Source organism: Lissotriton vulgaris, chromosome 3_1 (genome assembly GCF_964263255.1).
Source record: "Lissotriton vulgaris chromosome 3_1, aLisVul1.2, whole genome shotgun sequence".
Lineage (NCBI taxonomy): Eukaryota > Metazoa > Chordata > Amphibia > Caudata > Salamandridae > Lissotriton > Lissotriton vulgaris.
In genome coordinates, this window is record NC_141689.1 from 31,470,035 (window position 1) to 31,489,561 (window position 19,527).

The 19,527-nt window shown below is 57.9% G+C and overlaps 1 protein-coding gene across 1 annotated transcript in view; it reads right to left on the bottom strand.

Annotated features, from left to right (window-relative positions):
• The window catches only part of LOC147725867 (uncharacterized), a 190,736-nt gene that overhangs the window by 113,533 nt on the left and 57,676 nt on the right, over positions 1-19,527 (bottom strand). The window contains exon 2 of the mRNA XM_086960012.1: positions 17,844-17,932. Coding sequence (XP_086816138.1) covers positions 17,844-17,907 — 64 coding nt within the window. The 5' untranslated portion in view covers positions 17,908-17,932. The remainder of the gene's footprint in view (positions 1-17,843; positions 17,933-19,527) is intronic.

The window sequence follows — 19,527 nt, forward strand, 5'->3', positions numbered from 1 at the left end:
CACAGGAGGAAAAAAAGTGACAAGTGTGCAGTTACAAGAGAAGACAAAGTATCATTTGGGGTATAATACTGCAAAAGGTGCTAGACACTCCGGCACAAGAACAAGTGTTATGTAGGCAGAGGTGGCACTTGTGCCAGTATCAAAGGTAAAAACATGTGAAAGGTCGCAAATCGTGTGTTACAAGGGCAAAGAGGTGTGTGCATGTTACAAAAGGGCACAAAACACAGGTACATGGAAAATACTCCAAAGAGGCAGACACTCCAACCCCAGGGATACACTGGGAAGGCACTTCCATGGTCGTGGAAATTATCAGTAGTGGGAAGCCTTCCTCCAAATAACAAGAGGACGTGAATTACTTTTGGAGGTGTCTCTGGAGGAGGAGAACTTTGTTCTCCTCCTCCTCAAAGAATGTTTTGCACATGAAGGTGCCCCTTATTGCACAAAAACCATCCTGCCTGCAATGGAGACCCCCTGGCACCATGGCACAAGGTGGCCTGCATTGGCCAGCCTGCAAAGAGCTCTGGCAGTCAGAGCCAGGGGTCCCGGGATGGCCTGCAAAGAGCTCTGACAGTCAGAGCCAGGGGTCCCGGGGTGGCCTGCAAAGAGCTCTGACAGTCAGAGCCAGGGGTCCCGGGATGGCCTGCAAAGAGCTCTGACAGTCAGAGCCAGGGTCCTGGGGTGGCCTGCAAAGAGCTCTGACATTCAGAGCCAGGGGTCCTAAGGTGGCCTGCAAAGACCTCTGACAGTCAGAGCCAGGGTCCCGGGGTGGCCTGCAACGAGCTCTGACAGTCAGAGCCAGGGTCCCGGGGTGGCCTGCAAAGAGCTCTGACATTCAGAGCCAGGGGTCCTAAGGTGGCCTGCAAAGACCTCTGACAGTCAGAGCCAGGGTCCCGGGGTAGCCTGCAAAGAGCTCTGGCAGTCAGAGCCAGGGGTCCTGGGGTGGCCTGCAAAGAGCTCTGGCAGTCAGAGCCAGGGGTCCTGGGGTGGCCTGCAAAGAGCTCTGACAGTCAGAGCCGGGGGTCCTTGGGTGGCCTGCAAAGAGCTCTGGCAGTCAGTGCCAGGGTCCTGGGGTGGCCTGCAAAGAGCTCTGACGGTCAGAGCCAGGGTCCCGGGGTGGCCTGCAAAGAGCTTAGACAGTCAGAGCCAGGGGTCCCGGGGTGGCCTGCAAAGAGCTCTGACAGTCAGAGCCAGTGGTCCTGAGGTGGCCTGCAAAGAGCTCTGACAGTCAGAGCCAGGGGTCCTGAGGTGACCTGCAAAGAGCTCTGACAGTCAGAGCCAGGGGTCCTGGGGTGGCCTGTAGAGAGCTCTGACAGTCAGAGCCATGGGTCCTGAGGTGGCCTGTAGAGAGCTCTGACAGTCAGAGCCAGGGGTCCTGGGGTGGCCTGCAAAGAGCTCTGACAGTCAGAGCCAGGGGTCCCGGGGTGGCCTGCAAAGAGCTCTGACAGTCAGAGCCAGGGTCCCGGGGTGACCTGCAAATAGCTCTGACAGTCAGAGCCAGGGCCCTGGGGTGGCCTGCAAAGAGCTCTGACAGTCAGAGCCAGGGCCCTGGGGTGGCCTGCAAAGAGCTCTGACAGTCAGAGCCAGGGTCCCCGGGTGTCCTGTAAAGAGATCTGACAGTCAGAGCCAGGGGTCCTGGGGTGGCCTGCAAAGAGCTCTGACAGTCAGAGCCATGGGTCCTGGTGTGGCCTGCAAAGAGCTCTGACAGTCAGAGCCAGGGGTCCTGAGGTGACCTGCAAAGAGCTCTGACAGTCAGAGCCAGGGGTCCTGGGGTGGCCTGCAAAGAGCTCTGACAGTCAGAGCCAGGGGTCCTGGGGTGGCCTGCACAGAGCTCTGGCAGTCAGAGCCAGGGGAAAAATGGTACACCGAGGCCCTAAGAAAAGAGAAGCAAGAATGTAGAAGGATAGAGAAGAGATGGAGGAAATCACACTCTGAGGATAATAAAAAGGCACATCGTGCAGCCCAAGCTAATTATTATAAACACATCAAGGCTGCCCGCAAAAACAACATCGCTCAACAGCTCATGGAAGCCGATAACTCTCCCAGAGAACTGTATAGGATTCTTGATACTTTTGTAAAACCTACGGCATGTATATGCCCAGACGACTTCTCACAAAGTCTATGTGAAGAAGTGTCATCTTACTTTGAAAATAAAATAGAATCCATCTATGGAAAAATCCTAGGATCCCAACCTAATAGCGATTCCCAAAATGCCTCCTCCCTCAATGAGAATAAAAACCTTACCTTAACTACATTCCCTCCTAAAAACACTGAAGAGCTTGACACAATAATGACTCAAGTCAAATCTGGATCTCCGGATGACCTTATTCCTGCTAAAATCTTAACCCCCCTTCGTACCCTGTTAGCCCCCTACATTTAGGATATTATCAACCAGTCTCTTAAAGAGGGAAAAGTACCAACTGAATGGAAAAGAGCAGTGGTGAACCCAATCCGCAAGAATGCGGCCCTTCCTTGGACGGAGCTTTCTAACCTCCGTCCTATCTCCCTCCTACCTTACTACAGCAAGATGGCCGAGAAACATGTCAACGCACACCTGTCCAACTACATCGAGGCAGCGGGTGGCCTAGACCACTCACAATCTGGTTTTAGGCCCAACCATAGCACCGAATCAGCCCTTCTGTCAGTGACAGATAACATCAGAATGTTACTTGACAGAGGGAGCTCAGTGATTTTGGTGCTATTGGATCTGTCCGCTGCCTTCGACACGGTGTCGCATGAAGTTCTTCTCGGCCGTCTGAAGGGAGCTGGAGTAGAAGGGACCGCCCTTGCGTGGCTGGAAAGCTTCCTCGAAGACAGACAACAAGGTGTCAAATTAGGCTCCTACAAATCTGTCTGCAGGAAGCTCACCAAGGGGGTGCCACAGGGCTCATGTCTAAGCCCCACGTTATTCAACGTATATGTGGCCCCCCTGGCAGAGATCATTAGATCTCACGGGTTTTCACCAATCTCTTACGCTGACGATACTCAGCTGCTTTTCCCCTTTCAAACCATTACACCCGCAGTCATGCAATCTTTCCAAGACGGTATGAGAGCGGTGGCAGGTTGGATGGCCCAGAACTTCCTCCAATGCAACGTGACCAAAACTGAGGTCATGTTGTTTGGAGGGGCCACCCTGCTCTGGTCCCCGGAATGGTGGCCACCTGAGCTCGGACCTGTCCCAGCGCCCAAGCAAACCATCAAGAACCTGGGGGTACGCCTGGACCAAACTCTGATCATGAAAGATCACGTCAGTCAGGTTGCGGGAACGTGTTTTCGCACAATTGGTCTTCTACGGCGTATCTTCCCTTTCCTACCAAACACCCATAGGAAGACGCTGGTTCAGGCACTAGTCCTTGGACGGGTGGACTATTGTAATAGTCTACTCATATCCGCCAACCAGGAACAACTTCGCAGACTGCAGGTGGTACAGAACACCGCGGCAAGACTTATCCTGAATGCTCCCCCCCGCACCCCCTCCCGCCCCCTCCTCTCCCACCTTCACTGGCTCCCGGTGCAACAGCGGATTCATTTTAAATTTTGCTGCATCATGCATAAATGTATCTACGGCTCTGGTCCCAAATATCTGAAGGATCTCTTTCTTCCTTACTCTCCTGGATGCACCCTACGCTCCAGCAACACTATGTTGCTATATGTACCTAAAGTAAACAGAGCAAGACAGGGTGGCCGTGCCCCCTCCCTTAAAGGTCCAATGCTGTGGAACTCCCTCCCCCCCCAGCTAAGACAAATTCTTCACCTTCTTAACTTTAGGAAGAAATTGAAAACTTACTTATTTACACAGGACTAACTTAGCCTCCCCTCTGCCTTTTCCGACTTATAGTTTTGCCTAACTCACTCAGAAGCCACGCGCGGAGATACCCCTCCGGGGCTGATTCACGCGCGATACAAGACTATAAATAAATAAATAAAATAAGGGGTCCCGGGGTGGCCTGCAAAGAGCTCTGACAGTCAGAGCCAGGGGTCCTGGGGTGGCCTGCACAGAGCTCTGACAGTCAGAGCCAGGGGTCCTTTGGTGGCCTGCAAAGAGCTCTGACAGTCAGAGCCAGGGGTCCCGGGGTGGCCTGCAAAGAGCTCTGGCAGTCAGAGCCAGGGGTCCTTTGGTGGCCTGCAAAGAGCTCTGACAGTCAGAGCCAGGGGTCCCGCTGTGGCCTGCAAAGAGCTCTGGCAGTCAGAGCCAGGGGTCCCGGGGTGGCCTGCAAAGAGCTCTGACAGTCAGAGCCAGGGGTCCTGAGGTGGCCTGCAAAGAGCTCTGGCAGTCAGAGCCAGGGGTCCCGGGGTGGCCTGCAAAGAGCTCTGACAGTCAGAGCCAGGGGTCCCGGGGTGGCCTGCAAAGAGCTCTGACAGTCAGAGCCAGGGGTCCCGGGGTGGCCTGCAAAGAGCTCTGGCAGTCAGAGCCAGGGGTCCCGGGGTGGCCTGCAAAGAGCTCTGACAGTCAGAGCCAGGGGTCCCGGGGTGGCCTGCAAAGAGCTCTGACATTCAGAGCCAGGGGTCCTGGGGTGGCCTGCAAAGAGCTCTGACAGTCAGAGCCAGGGGTCCCGGGGTGGCCTGCAAAGAGCTCTGACATTCAGAGCCAGGGGTCCTGGGGTGGCCTGCAAAGAGCTCTGACAGTCAGAGCCAGGGGTCCCGGGGTGGCCTGCAAAGAGCTCTGACATTCAGAGCCAGGGGTCCTGGGGTGGCCTGCAAAGAGCTCTGACAGTCAGAGCCGGGGGTCCTGAAGTGGCCTGCACAGAGCTCTGACAGTCAGAGCCAGGGGTCCTGAGGTCGCCTGCAAAGAGCTCTGACATTCAGAGCCAGGGGTCCCGGGGTGACCTGCAAAGAGCTCTGACAGTCAGAGCCAGGAGTCCTGGGGTGGCCTGCAAAGAGCTCTGACATTCAGAGCCAGGGGTCCTGGGGTGGCCTGCAAAGAGCTCTGACATTCAGAGCCAGGGGTCCTGGGGTGGCCTGCAAAGAGCTCTGACATTCAGAGCCAGGGGTCCTGGGGTGGCCTGCAAAGAGCTCTGACAGTCAGAGCCAGGGTCCCGGGGTGGCCTGCAAAGAGCTCTGGCAGTCAGAGCCAGGGGTCCTGGGGTGGCCTGCACAGAGCTCTGACATTCAGAGCCAGGGGTCCTGGGGTGGCATGCAAAGAGCTCTGACAGTCAGAGCCAGGGGTCCTGGGGTGGCCTGCAAAGAGCTCTGACAGTCAGAGCCGGGGGTCCTTGGGTGGCCTGCAAAGAGCTCTGACAGTCAGAGCCAGGGTCCCGGGGTGGCCTGCAAAGAGCTTTGACAGTCAGAGCCAGGGGTCCCGGGGTGGCCTGCAAAGAGCTCTGACAGTCAGAGCCAGTGGTCCTGAGGTGGCCTGCAAAGAGCTCTGACAGTCAGAGCCAGGGGTCCTGAGGTGACCTGCAAAGAGCTCTGACAGTCAGAGCGAGGGGTCCTGGGGTGGCCTGTAGAGAGCTCTGACAGTCAGAGCCATGGGTCCTGAGGTGGCCTGTAGAGAGCTCTGACAGTCAGAGCCAGGGGTCCTGGGGTGGCCTGCAAAGAGCTCTGACAGTCAGAGCCAGGGGTCCCGGGGTGGCCTGCAAAGAGCTCTGACAGTCAGAGCCAGGGTCCCGGGGTGACCTGCAAATAGCTCTGACAGTCAGAGCCAGGGTCCCGGGGTGGCCTGTAAAGAGCTCTGACAGTCAGAGCCAGGGGTCCTGGGGTGGCCTGCAAAGAGCTCTGGCAGTCAGAGCAAGGGGTCCCGGGGTGGCCTGCAAAGAGCTCTGGCAGTCAGAGCCAGGGGTCCCGGGGTGGCCTGCAAAGAGCTCTGACAGTCAGAGCCAGGGGTCCTGGGGTGGCCTGCAAAGAGCTCCTTCAGTCAGAGCCAGAGGTCCTGGGGTGGCCTGCACAGAGCTCTGGCAGTCAGAGCCAGGGGTCCTGGGGTGGCCTGCAAAGAGCTCTGACAGTCAGAGCCAGGGGTCCTGGGGTGGCATGCAAAGAGCTCTGACAGTCAGAGCCAGGGGTCCTGGGGTGGCCTGCAAAGAGCTCTGACAGTCAGAGCCAGGGGTCCTGAGGTGGCCTGCAAAGAGCTCTGACAGTCAGAGCCAGGGGTCCCGGGGTGGCCTGCACAGAGCTCTGACAGTCAGAGCCAGGGGTCCTGAGGTCGCCTGCAAAGAGCTCTGACATTCAGAGCCAGGGGTCCCGGGGTGACCTGCAAAGAGCTCTGACAGTCAGAGCCAGGAGTCCTGGGGTGGCCTGCAAAGAGCTCTGACATTCAGAGCCAGGGGTCCTGGGGTGGCCTGCAAAGAGCTCTGGCAGTCAGAGCCAGGGGTCCTGGGGTGGCCTGCAAAGAGCTCTGGCAGTCAGTGCCAGGGTCCTCGGGTGGCCTGCACAGAGCTCTGACATTCAGAGCCAGGGGTCCTGGGGTGGCCTGCAAAGAGCTCTGGGATTCAGAGCCAGGGGTCCTGAGGTGGCCTGCAAAGAGCTCTGACAGTCAGAGCCGGGGGTCCTTGGGTGGCCTGCAAAGAGCTCTGACATTCAGAGCCAGGGGTCCTGGGGTGGCCTGCAAAGAGCTCTGGCAGTCAGAGCCAGGGGTCCTGGGGTGGCCTGCAAAGAGCTCTGGCAGTCAGTGCCAGGGTCCTGGGGTGGCCTGCACAGAGCTCTGACATTCAGAGCCAGGGGTCCTGGGGTGGCCTGCAAAGAGCTCTGGCAGTCAGAGCCAGAGGTCCTGAGGTGGCCTGCAAAGAGCTCTGACAGTCAGAGCCGGGGGTCCTTGGGTGGCCTGCAAAGAGCTCTGACAGTCCGAGCCAGGGCCCCGGGGTGGCCTGCAAAGAGCTTTGACAGTCAGAGCCAGGGGTCCTGGGGTGGCCTGCAAAGAGCTCTGACAGTCAGAGCCAGGGGTCCCGGTGTGGCCTGCAAAGAGCTCTTACAGTCAGAGCCAGGGGTCCTGAGGTGACCTGCAAAGAGCTCTGACAGTCAGAGCCAGGGGTCCTGAAGTGGCCTGCAAAGAGCTCTGACAGTCAGAGCCAGGGGTCCTGGGGTGGCCTGCAAAGAGCTCTGACAGTCAGAGCCAGGGGTCCCGGGGTGGCCTGCAAAGAGCTCTGACAGTCAGAGCCAGGGGTCCTGGGGTGGCCTGCACAGAGCTCTGACAGTCAGAGCCAGGGGTCCCGGGGTGGCCTGCAAAGAGCTCTGACAGTCAGAGCCAGGGTCCTGGTGTGGCCTGCACAGAGCTCTGACAGTCAGAGCCAGGGGTCCTGGGGTGGCCTTCAAAGAGCTCTGACAGTCAGAGCCAGGGGTCCTAAGGTGGCCTGCAAAGAGCTCTGACAGTCAGAGCCAGGGGTCCCTGGGTGACCTGCGAAGAGCTCTGGAAGTCAGAGCCAGGGGTCCTGGGGTGGCCTGCAAAGAGCTCTGACAGCCAGAGCTAGAGGTCCCGGGGCGGCCTGCAAAGAGCTCTGACAGTCAGAGCCAGGGGTCCCGGGCTGGCCTGCAAAGAGCTCTGACGGTCAGAGCCAGGGGTCTCGGGGTGGCCTGCAAAGAGCTCTGACATTCAGAGCCAGGGGTCCTAAGGTGGCCTGCAAAGAGCTCTGACATTCAGAGCCAGGGGTCCCTGGGTGACCTGTAAAGAGCTCTGGAAGTCAGAGCCAGGGGTCCTGGGGTGGCCTGCAAAGAGCTCTGGCAGTCAGAGCCAGGGGTCCTGGGGTGGCCTGCAAAGTTCTCCTTCAGTCAGAGCCAGGGGTCCCGGGCTGGCCTGCAAAGAGCTCTGACAGTCAGAGCCAGGGGTCCCGGGGTGGCCTGCAAAGAGCTCTGACATTCAGAGCCAGGGGTCCTAAGGTGGCCTGCAAAGAGCTCTGGAAGTCAGAGCCAGGGGTCCCGGGGTGGCCTGCAAAGAGCTCTGACAGTCAGAGCCAGGGTCCTGGGGTGGCCTGCAAAGAGCTCTGACAGTCAGAGCCAAGGGTCCTGGGGTGGCCTGCAAAGAGCTCTGACAGTGAGAGCCAGGGTCCTGGGGTGGCCTACAAAGAGCTCTGATAGTCAGAGCCAGGGGTCCTGGGGTAGCCTGCACAGAGCTCTGACAGTCAGAGCCAGGGGTCCTGGGGTGGCCTGCAAAGAGCTCCTTCAGTCAGAGCCAGGGGTCACGGGGTGGCCTGCAAAGAGCTCTGACAGTCAGAGCCAGGGGTCCCGGGGTGACCTGCAAAGAGCTCTGACAGTCTGAGCCAGGGGTCCTGAGGTGACCTGCAAATAGCTCTGACAGTTAGAGCCAGGGGTCCTGAGGTGGCCTGCAAAGAGCTCTGACAGTCAGAGCCGGGGGTCCTGAAGTGGCCTGCAAAGAGCTCTGGCAGTCAGAGCCAGGGGTGCTGGGGTGGCCTGCAAAGAGCTCTGACAGTCAGAGCCGGGGGTCCTGAAGTGGCCTGCAAAGAGCTCTGACAGTCAGAGCCAGGGGTCCTGGGGTGGCCTGCACAGAGCTCTGAGAGTCAGAGCTAGGGTCCTGGGGTGGCCTGCAAAGAGCTCTGACAGCCAGAGCCAGAGGTCCCAGGGTGGCCTGCAAAGAGCTCTGACAGTCAGAGCCAGGGGTCCTGAGGTGGCCTGCAAAGAGCTCTGACAGTCAGAGCCGGGGGTCCTGAAGTGGCCTGCAAAGAGCTCTGACAGTCAGAGCCAGGGGTCCTGGGGTGGCCTGCACAGAGCTCTGAGAGTCAGAGCTAGGGTCCTGGGGTGGCCTGCAAAGAGCTCTGACAGCCAGAGCCAGAGGTCCCGGGGTGGCCTGCAAAGAGCTCTGACAGTCAGAGCCAGGGGTCCTGAGGTGGCCTGCAAAGAGCCCTGACAGTCAGAGCCAGGGGTCCTGGGGTGGCCTGCAAAGAGCTCTGGCAGTCAGAGCCAGGGGTCCCGGGGTGGCCTGCAAAGAGCTCTGACAGTCAGAGCCAGGGGTCCTGAGGTGGCCTGCAAAGAGCTCTGGCAGTCAGAGCCAGGGGTCCCGGGGTGGCCTGCAAAGAGCTCTGACAGTCAGAGCCAGGGTCCTGGGGTCGCCTGCAAAGAGCTCTGGCAGTCAGAGCCAGGGGTCCTGGGGTGGCCTGCTCTGGCAGTCAGAGCCAGGGGCCCCGGGGTGGACTGCAAAGAGCTCTGGCAGCCAGAGCCAGGGTCCTTGGGTGGCCTGCAAAGAGCTCTGGCAGTCAGAGCCAGGGGTCCCGGGGTTGACTGCAAAGAACTCTGGCAGTCGGAGTCAGGGGTCCCGGGGTGGCCTGCAAAGAGCTCTGACAGTCAGAGCCAGGGTCCTGGGGTGGCCTGCAAAGAGCTCTGACAGTCAGAGCCAGGGGTCCTGGGGTGGCCTGCAAAGAGCTCTGGCAGTCAGAGCCAGGGGCCCTGGGGTGGCCTGCACAGAGCTCTGACAGTCAGAGCCAGGGGTCCCGGGGTGGCCTGCAAAGCGCTCTGACAGTCAGAGCCAGGGGTCCTGGGGTGGCCTGCAAAGAGCTCTGACAGTCAGAGCCAGGGGTCCTGGGGTGGCCTGCAAAGAGCTCTGGCAGTCAGAGCCAGGGGTCCTGGGGTGGCCTGCAAAGAGCTCTGACAGTCAGAGCCAGGGGTCCTGGGGTGGCCTGCAAAGAGCTCTGACAGTCAGAGCCAGGGTCCTGTGGTGGCCTGCAAAGAGCTCTGACAGCCAGAGCCAGGGGTCCCGGGGGTGGCCTGCAAAGAGCTCTGACATTCAGAGCCAGGGGTCCTAAGGTGGCCTGCAAAGAGCTCTGACATTCAGAGCCAGGGGTCCTAAGGTGGCCTGCAAAGAGCTCTGACAGCCAGAGCCAGAGGTCCCAGGGCGGCCTGCAAAGAGCTCTGGCAGTCAGAGCCAGGGTCCCGGGGTGGCCTGCAAAGAGCTCTGACAGTCAGAGCCAGGGGTCCTGAGGTGGCCTGTAGAGAGCTCTGACAGTCAGAGCCAGGGGTCCTGAGATGGCCTGCAAAGAGCTCTGACAGTCAGAGCCAGGGGTCCCGGGGTGGCCTGCAAAGAGCTCTGACATTCAGAGCCAGGGGTCCTAAGGTGGCCTGCAAAGACCTCTGACAGTCAGAGCCAGGGGTCCTGGGGTGGCCTGCAAAGAGCTCTGACAGTCAGAGCCAGGGGTCCTGAGGTGGCCGGTAGAGAGCTCTGACAGTCAGAGCCAGGGGTCCTGGGGTGGCCTGCAAAGAGCTCTGACAGTCAGAGCCAGGGGTCCCGGGGTGGCCTGCAAAGAGCTCTGACAGTCAGAGCCAGGGGTCCTAAGGTGGCCTGTAGAGAGCTCTGACAGTCAGAGCCAGAGGTCCCGGGGCGGCCTGTAGAGAGCTCTGACAGTCAGAGCCAGAGGTCCCGGGGCGGCCTGCAAAGAGCTCTGACAGTCAGAGCCAGAGGTCCCGGGGCGGCCTGCAAAGAGCTCTGACAGTCAGAGCCGGGGTCCTGGGGTGGCCTGCAAAGAGCTCTGACAGTCAGAGCCAGGGGTCCTAAGGTGGCCTGCAAAGAGCTCCTTCAGTCAGAGCCAGGGGTCCTGGGGTGGCCTGTAGAGAGCTCTGACAGTCAGAGCCAGAGGTCCCGGGGCGGCCTGCAAAGAGCTCTGACAGTCAGAGCCGGGGTCCTGGGGTGGCCTGCAAAGAGCTCTAGCAGTCAGAGCCAGGGGTCCTGGGGTGGCCTGCAAAGAGCTCTGACAGTCAGAGCCAGGGGTCCTGGGGTGGCCTGCAAAGAGCTCTGACAGTCAGAGCCAGGGGTCCTGAGGTGGCCTGCAAAGAGCTCTGACAGTCAGAGCCAGGGGTCCCGGGGTGGCCTGCACAGAGCTCTGACAGTCAGAGCCAGGGGTCCTGAGGTGGCCTGCAAAGAGCTCTGACATTCAGAGCCAGGGGTCCCGGGGTGACCTGCAAAGAGCTCTGACAGTCAGAGACAGGAGTCCTGGGGTGGCCTGCAAAGAGCTCTGACAGTCAGAGCCAGGGGTCCTGGGGTGGCCTGCAAAGAGCTCTGACATTCAGAGTCAGGGGTTCTGGGGTGGCCTGCAAAGAGCTCTGGCAGTCAGAGCCAGGGGTCCTGGGGTGGCCTGCAAAGAGCTCTGGCAGTCAGTGCCAGGGTCCTGGGGTGGCCTGCACAGAGCTCTGACATTCAGAGCCAGGGGTCCTGGGGTGGCCTGCAAAGAGCTCTGGCAGTCAGAGCCAGGGGTCCTGAGGTGGCCTGCAAAGAGCTCTGACAGTCAGAGCCGGGGGTCCTTGGGTGGCCTGCAAAGAGCTCTGACAGTCAGAGCCAGGGTCCCGGGGTGGCCTGCAAAGAGCTTTGACAGTCAGAGCCAGGGGTCCCGGGGTGGCCTGCAAAGAGCTCTGACAGTCAGAGCCAGGGGTCCTGAGGTGGCCTGCAAAGAGCTCTGACAGTCAGAGCCAGGGGTCCAGAGGTGACCTGCAAAGAGCTCTGACAGTCAGAGCCAGGGGTCCCGAGGTGACCTGCAAAGAGCTCTGACAGTCAGAGCCAGGGGTCCTGGGGTGGCCTGCAAAGAGCTCTGACAGTCAGAGCCAGGGGTCCCGAGGTGACCTGCAAAGAGCTCTGACAGTCAGAGCCAGGGGTCCTGGGGTGGCCTGTAGAGAGCTCTGACAGTCAGAGCCATGGGTCCTGAGGTGGCCTGTAGAGAGCTCTGACAGTCAGAGCCAGGGGTCCTGGGGTGGCCTGCAAAGAGCTCTGACAGTCAGAGCCAGGGTCCCGGGGTGACCTGCAAAGAGCTCTGACAGTCAGAGCCAGGGTCCCGGGGTGGCCTGCAAAGAGCTCTGACAGTCAGAGCCGGGGGTCCTTGGGTGGCCTGCAAAGAGCTCTGACAGCCAGAGCCAGGGGTCCTGGGGTGGCCTGCAAAGAGCTCTGACAGTCAGAGCCAGGGGTCCTGGGGTGGCCTGCAAAGAGCTCTGACAGTCAGAGCCAGGGGTCCTGGTGTGGCCTGCAAAGAGCTCTGGCAGTCAGAGCCATGGTCCCGGGGTGGCCTGTAAAGAGCTCTGACAGTCGGAGCCAGGGTCCTGAGGTGGCCTGCAAAGAGCTCTGACAGTCAGAGCCAGGGGTCCTGGTGTGGCCTGCAAAGAGCTCTGGCAGTCAGAGCCAGGGGTCCCGGGGTGGCCTGCAAAGAGCTCTGACAGTCAGAGCCAGGGTCCCGGGGTGGCCTGCAAAGAGCTCTGACAGTCAGAGCCAGGGAACTGGGGTGGCCTGCAACGAGCTCTGACAGCCAGAGCCAGGGGTCCTGAGGTGGCCTGCAAAGAGCTCTGACAGTCAGAGCCAGGGGTCCCGGGCTGGCCTGCAAAGAGCTCTGACAGTCAGAGCCAGGGGTCCCGGGGTGGCCTGCAAAGAGCACTGACATTCAGAGCCAGGGGTCCTGGGGTGGCCTGCAAAGAGCTCTGACAGTCAGAGCCAGGGGTCCCTGGGTGACCTGCAAAGAGCTCTGGAAGTCAGAGCCAGGGGTCCTGGGGTGGCCTGCAAAGAGCTCTGGCAGTCAGAGCCAGGGGTCCTGGGTTGGCCTGCAAAGTTCTCCTTCAGTCAGAGCCAGGGGTCCCGGGCTGGCCTGCAAAGAGCTCTGACAGTCAGAGCCAGGGGTCCCGGGGTGGCCTGCAAAGAGCTCTGACAGTCAGAGCCAGGGTCCTGGGGTGGCCTGCAAAGAGCTCTGACGGTCAGAGCCAGGGGTCCCGGGGTGGCCTGCAAAGAGCTCTGACAGTCAGAGCCAGGGGTCCTGGGGTGACCTGCAAAGAGCTCTGGCAGTCAGAGCCAGGGGTCCTTTGGTGGCCTGCAAGGAGCTCTGACATTCAGAGCCAGGGGTCCCGGGGTGGCCTGCAAAGAGCTCTGACAGTCAGAGCCAGGGGTCCTGAGGTGGCCTGCAAAGAGCTCTGGCAGTCAGAGCCAGGGGTCCCGGGCTGGCCTGCTCTGGCAGTCAGAGCCAGGGGTCCTGAGGTGACCTGCAAAGAGCTCTGACAGTCAGAGCCAGGGGTCCCGGTGTGGCCTGCAAAGAGCTCTGACAGTCAGAGCCAGGGGTCCCGGGGTGGCCTGCAAAGAGCTCTGACAGTCAGAGCCAGGGGTCCTGGGGTGGCCTGTAAAGAGCTCTGACAGTCAGAGCCAGGGGTCCCGGGCTGGCCTGCAAAGAGCTCTGACAGTCAGAGCCAGGGGTCCCGGGCTGGCCTGCAAAGAGCTCTGACAGTCAGAGCCAGGGGTCCTGAGGTGGCCTGTAGAGAGCTCTGACAGTCAGAGCCAGGGGTCCTAGGGTGGCCTGCAAAGAGCTTTGACAGTCAGAGCCAGGAGTCCTGAGGTGACCTGCAAAGAGCTCTGACAGTCAGAGCCAGGGGTCCTGAGGTGGCCTGTAGAGAGCTCTGACAGTCAGAGCCAGGGGTCCTGGGGTGGCCTGCAAAGAGCTCTGACAGTCAGAGCCAGGGGTCCCGGGGTGGCCTGCAAAGAGCTCTGACAGTCAGAGCCAGGGGTCCTAAGGTGGCCTGCAAAGAGCTCCTTCAGTCAGAGCCAGGGGTCCCGGGGTGGCCTGTAGAGAGCTCTGACAGTCAGAGCCAGGGGTCCTGGGGTGGCCTGTAGAGAGCTCTGACAGTCAGAGCCAGGGGTCCTGAGGTGGCCTGTAGAGAGCTCTGACAGTCAGAGCCAGGGGTCCCGGGGTGGCCTGCAAAGAGCTCTGACAGTCAGAGCCAGGGTCCTGGGGTGGCCTGCACAGAGCTCTGACAGTCAGAGCCAGGGTCTTGGGGTGGCCTGCAAAGAGCTCTGACAGTCAGAGCCAGGGTCCTGGGGTGGCCTGCACAGAGCTCTGACAGTCAGAACCAGGGTCTTGGGGTGGCCTGCAAAGAGCTCTGACAGTCAGAGCCAGGGGTCCCGGGGTGGCCTGCACAGAGTTCTGGCAGTCAGAGCCAGGGGTCCTGAGGTGGCCTGCAAAGAACTCTGGCAGTCAGAGCCAGGGTCCTGAGGTGGCCTGCAAAGAGCTCTGACAGCCAGAGCCAGGGGTCCCGGGGGCAGCCTGCAAAGAGCTCTGACAGTCAGAGCTAGGGGTCCTGAGGTGGCCTGCAAAGAGCTCTGACAGTCAGAGCCAGGGGTCCCGGGGTGGCCTGCAAAGAGCTCTGACAGCCAGAGCCAGGAATCCCGGGCGGCCTGCAAAGAGCTCTGACAGTCAGAGCCAGGGGTCCTGAGGTGGCCTGCAAAGCGCTCTGACAGTCAGAGCCAGGGGTCCCGGGGTGGCCTGCAAAGAGCTCTGACAGTCAGAGCCAGGGGTCCTGGGGTGGCCTGCAAAGAGCTCTGACAGTCAGAGCCAGGGGTCCTGAGGTGACCTGCAAAGAGCTCTGACAGTCAGAGCCAGGGGTCCTGAGGTGACCTGCAAAGAGCTCCTTCAGTCAGAGCCAGGGGTCCTGGGGTGGCCTGCAAAGAGCTCTGGCAGTCAGAGCCAGGGGTCCCGGGTGGCCTGCAAAGAGCTCTGACAGTCAGTGCCAGGGTCCCGGGGTGGCCTGCAAAGAGCTCTGACAGCCAGAGCCAGGGGTCCTGGGGTGGCCTGCAAAGAGCTCTCGCAGTCAGAGCCAGGGGTCCCGGGGTGGCCTTCAAAGAGCTCTGACAGTCAGAGCCAGGGTCCTGGGGTGGCCTGCAAAGAGCTCTGACAGTCAGAGCCAGGGGTCCTGGGGTGGCCTGCAAAGAGCTCTGACAGTCAGAGCCAGGGGTCCCGGGGTGGCCTGCAAAGAGCTCTGACAGTCAGAGCCAAGGGTCCTGGGGTGGCCTGCAAAGAGCTCTGGCACTCAGAGCCAGGGGTCCCGGGCGGCCTGCAAAGAGCTCTGACAGTCAGAGCCAGGGGTCCTGGGGTGGCCTGCAAAGAGCTCTGACAGTCAGAGCCAGGGTCCTGAGGTGGCCTGTAAAGAGCTCTGGAAGTCAGAGCCAGGGTCCCGGGGTGGCCTGCAAAGAGCTCTATCAGTCAGAGCCAGGGGTCCTGGGGTGGCCTGCAAAGAGCTCTGACAGTCAGAGCCAGGGGTCCCGGGGTGGCCTGCAAAGAGCTCTGACATTCAGAGCCAGGGGTCCTGAGGTGGCCTGCAAAGAGCTTTGACAGTCAGAGCCAGGGGTCCTGAGGTGGCCTGCAAAGAGCTTTGACAGTCAGAGCCTGGGGTCCCGGGGTGGCCTGCAACGAGCTCTGACATTCAGAGCCAGGGGTCCTGGGGCGGCCTGCAAAGAGCTCTGACAGCCAGAGCCAGGGGTCCTGAGGTGGCCTGCAAAGAGCTCTGACAGTCAGAGCCAGGGGTCCCGGGGCGGCCTGCAAAGAGCTCTGACAGTCAGAGCCAGGGGTCCTGAGGTGATCTGCAAAGAGCTCTGACAGTCAGAGCCAGGGGTACCTGGGGTGGCCTGCAAAGAGCTCTGACAGTCAGAGCCAGGGGTCCTGAGGTGGCCTGCAAAGAGCTCTGTCAGTCAGAGCCAGGGGTCCCGGGGTGGCCTGCAAAGAGCTCTGTCAGTCAGAGCCAGGGGTACCGGGGTGGCCTGCAAAGAGCTCTGACAGTCAGAGCCAGGGGTCCTGAGGTGGCCTGCAAAGAGCTCTGTCAGTCAGAGCCAGGGGTACCTGGGGTGGCCTGCAAAGAGCTCTGTCAGTCAGAGCCAGGGGTCCCGGGTGGCCTGCACAGAGCTCTGACAGTCAGAGCCAGAGGTCCCGGGGTGGCCTGCACAGAGCTCTGGCAGTCAGAGCCAGGGGTCCCGGGTGGCCTGCAAAGAGCTCTGGCAGTCAGAGCCAGGGGTCCCGGGGTGGCCTGCACAGGGTTGTAACAGTCAGAGTGAAGGGTCCCGATGTCCACCCACAATATAGGGAATTTTCATATGGCAGGGTGATTGAGTCTCTATTAGGGCTTGAATAATACAGGCACATTTGTTTTTCTATATGTATGCATCTCAACGGGAGAGCACAAAGGTGTGCGTGAAAAAAATCTCTCCACTCACCGACCCCATTACGTGTAGGGGCTATCGTGATAGACCTGGCCTGAAACCACGCCTAACTCCCATTCTAACAGTTCCGCAAAGCATCATTGGCGCTTCGGGATTTTTGGTACTATTTTTACTGAACAAATTTAAACTTCATACCTCCGGTTCTCTTATTGGATTTTTGTTGTTTTGGTGTCATTTTGCTTAATAACTTATACTATATTTTTCTAATTGGGTTTAGAATTTTTATTGTTTGGTGTTCATTCTAACAGAATCAATTGGAAGAACGGCAGAGTCGGATTGGGATCACAATTCGGCCCGGGCACTGACGAAAAAAGTGGCCCACATTCAAGTGGCGTGGCCCATATTTAAGGGGCGTGGCCCACATTCAAGGGGCGTGCCCTTTCATGAAACACTATTTGCACAGACAAGGAATGAAAGTGGGAGGATACTGTTCTTGCACAGGGCAAAGGTGCCAATGACCTACATGCTGAGCAACTAAAAAAAATAGCAAGGCCCCTTTTTGTCACAAAATTATTCCAGCCCTCCAGCACAGGAGCACCTGAAAAGCAGCAAAGCCCCTGCTATTACTAACCTACTCAGCCCTCCCCAGACCTTCAGCTCAGGAGCACATGAACAGAGGTAAGGCCCCTGCAATTATAAATTAATCAACCCTCCAGGCCTTGGGAAAATGTCCTGGCAGGGGAGGACAAAACACAGCTTTCTGGGTCATCCAAGGTAGCCAGGTAGCCAGGTAGCCAGGGGGGAGGCTGAGGTGAAGCTGGTGCATGGGAAGTGCCTTCCCAGTGTGTTCTGGCAGTTTGAGTGTTTACCATTTACTGTAGTATTACCCTTGTACCTGTGTATGGTACCCTTTTGTAACTTGCACAAGTCACTTTTCTCTTGTAACACACTGTTTGCTACCTCTCACTTTTGTTTGCTTTAGATACTTGCACAAGTGCCACCATTGCCTACGTAACGTTTGTTCTTGTGCTGGAGTGTCTGCCATTAATTGCAGTATTATACCTCTACTTGTATTTTGTACGCTTTTGTAACCTGCACACATATCTCTTTTTCCTCCTGTAATGTATCGTTTGCTCCTCTTGTATTTTGGTTGCTCACTATTGTCACTTTTGATTCATGTAACTTAACGTTTGCTTTTGTAATTTGTCCACTTATAATTTTCTCCTCATGTATTATTGCTGTTCCTAGTGTGAAGCGCTCTGACACCTTCGGGTAAAGTCCGCGCTATATAAAATTGCATAAATAAATAAATAAAACAAAAAAATTCCAAACATCACCAGGCCCCCACAGCAAGACCCATTCTTCCTCGCCCACTATGCCCTGAATGTGAAGGGCTGTGGGCGAGGTGTTAAGACTAACACCGTTTCTGGGCTGCATGGGCGCCAGGGGGCCGAGGTGCAAATGGCTCAAAGGCCTGAGAAACACCTGGCCCCCAGGGAGGCCGATTATTGCAAACAATCCCCCCTCCCCAGCCCAGCCTCAGCTTGATTGCTTGGCAGGGTAGGGGTGAAGGAGAGCCCACAGCTGACAATCGCTGTCTGGCCGCACAGCGAGGCTGCTTTCATTTTCTCAGTCTCGGTCTCCGTGCACTCTGTGGGCCGTTTTTTTTTCTCCCCTTTCCTAGTCCACTCTCTGTGGACTGGGACAGGGGAGAAAAAAAATGGCCCACAGAGGGCACTGAGGCACCGGCCCTTCGGCCCATTCCCGAATGCCCGCCTTGCCAATCCGCCCCTGAAGAACAGGCCTGAAACAAAGATTTTCAAAAGCAAAAGGAAATCCAGGCCTGGAACAACATGCTTGTGATGACAAGAAGTCTCTAGTCACCTTGTAGTACATTGTTCCTGGCTCGCTGGCACATCTCTAGGCCTATAGGTCAGGTTCCAACAGGAATGTACATGCCCTCTGTTCCCCTTACCCTCAAGCACCCTCATACTCCCCACAAAGCACTCGCTTCACCATCACTTACCGTATGACCCCTCCAGGACAGAGAAGATGATGAGCAGAGACAGGAAGAGAGTTCGTGGAGACATGATGCAGCGCTCCGCACTCAGCTTCCTGTGGGCAGAGTGGAAATCATTAATGTCAAGAGCTGCCCAGCAGGGCTGCATCGTACCTGAGTGGGCTCATACACTCTACCTCAACCTGCATCAGTGCTTAAGTTGAACCGATGGTTTACGGTGCTTGGACCCGGCACTTAATTGTAAGCACCGAAGAGTATGCTGTACTGTTTTGTCCTGTAATTGCATTTATATAACGTTTATTACCCCTGAGGAGGCGTCAAAGCGCTTTTTTGGCGAGTGGCACGCTACTCCGGAGCCCATAAAGGGTTAGTGTTGAATCAGTATAGTGAAATATGAAAGTAATTTGAGTGATGTCTGCCACATGGTGGCGCTGTCTGTCTTATTTTGAAATGCAAAAAACAACGGAGAGTCTGCTCTACATCAGTTAGGCTGAGCCTTTAAACATAATCAACCAGAAGATATGCCAGAACTGAGATGTTGATTCAACCAGAGGGTTTTGTTCATAAGTTAGAAAGACAGATTCCAACCTACGCTGTTGCTAGTTAATAGCGATTTATTCAATTATTTTCAAAAAGGAAATTTTTTGGACAATTTAATACATTTTATACAACACTACACCAATATTTATAAAGCACCCATTCACCTAGTCATCCATATCACAAGCATACAAAAATCAGGCATCCATATGTACACAGAATTGCAAAATAATCACAAAGGAAAATTAACGACAAGAGATTAACAACACAACATTTGGAAAAGGAAAGACAAAGAAAAAGCAACAGAGGCTGCTCATACAGTATTCATCTGTGATAAACCATATAACTATACATATATACAAAAATTGAAGATTAATCATAAACAACTTAAATGATGTCACACATTGTATATACACATGTTCAGGGTATCAGAAATCACAGTTGTTTGAATTGTCAGTTTAGAGAGAGCAGCACTCAGCAAGGGGCCTACGCGTTTCGAGTCCTATACGATGAAGGGACTCTCATCAGGGCCAGGGAAGGTATCTAAAAAGAAAAATAAAATGTCTTCTAAGTCAAGACCATTATCAGGGAATATTAAGCAGTTGGACCCATTTCCTCACTCAGCTTACCCTACTGGTCTGCAAGGCCACTTCACTGGTGTAGAACACTGGGGTGCAGGAAGTTGCGCTCACAGGAGCGTGGCGGAGTTACACTGGGGGGTGAAGGGCACAGGTTAGCCTAAACGCTGAGCAAGTGGCTTTAAAAAATGCTCTCAGAAGGGCTGGTTCTTACCTTGTTAGTTTCAACGGGCCGGGTGGGTTTAGTCAAGAAAGGGGGGGTGTCCAAAGTGGGAGCCCGACGGGGTGAGAAGTACCTGGGGGAGGTAAAAGGGGGGTGAGTAATTATACGCCGCCTGGGGGGTTCTTTTTGGTGTACCTGTCTTGGTACCTATTGCACTCATACCTTGGTCGCTGGAGCTGGGTGCTCAAAACAGCACTGCGTCCTGCTTCAGTTAGGACGGATGCTGGCAAGTTTTCTGATAGAATCCTGTAAAAGAGTGAAGAGGTGGTGTGAACCCAGGTGCTGGGGCAAAGGGGGTTTTGTTCAGAAGGAAAGCTGCTTCTCCTGGCGGGGGAATGGATAGACAGACCTG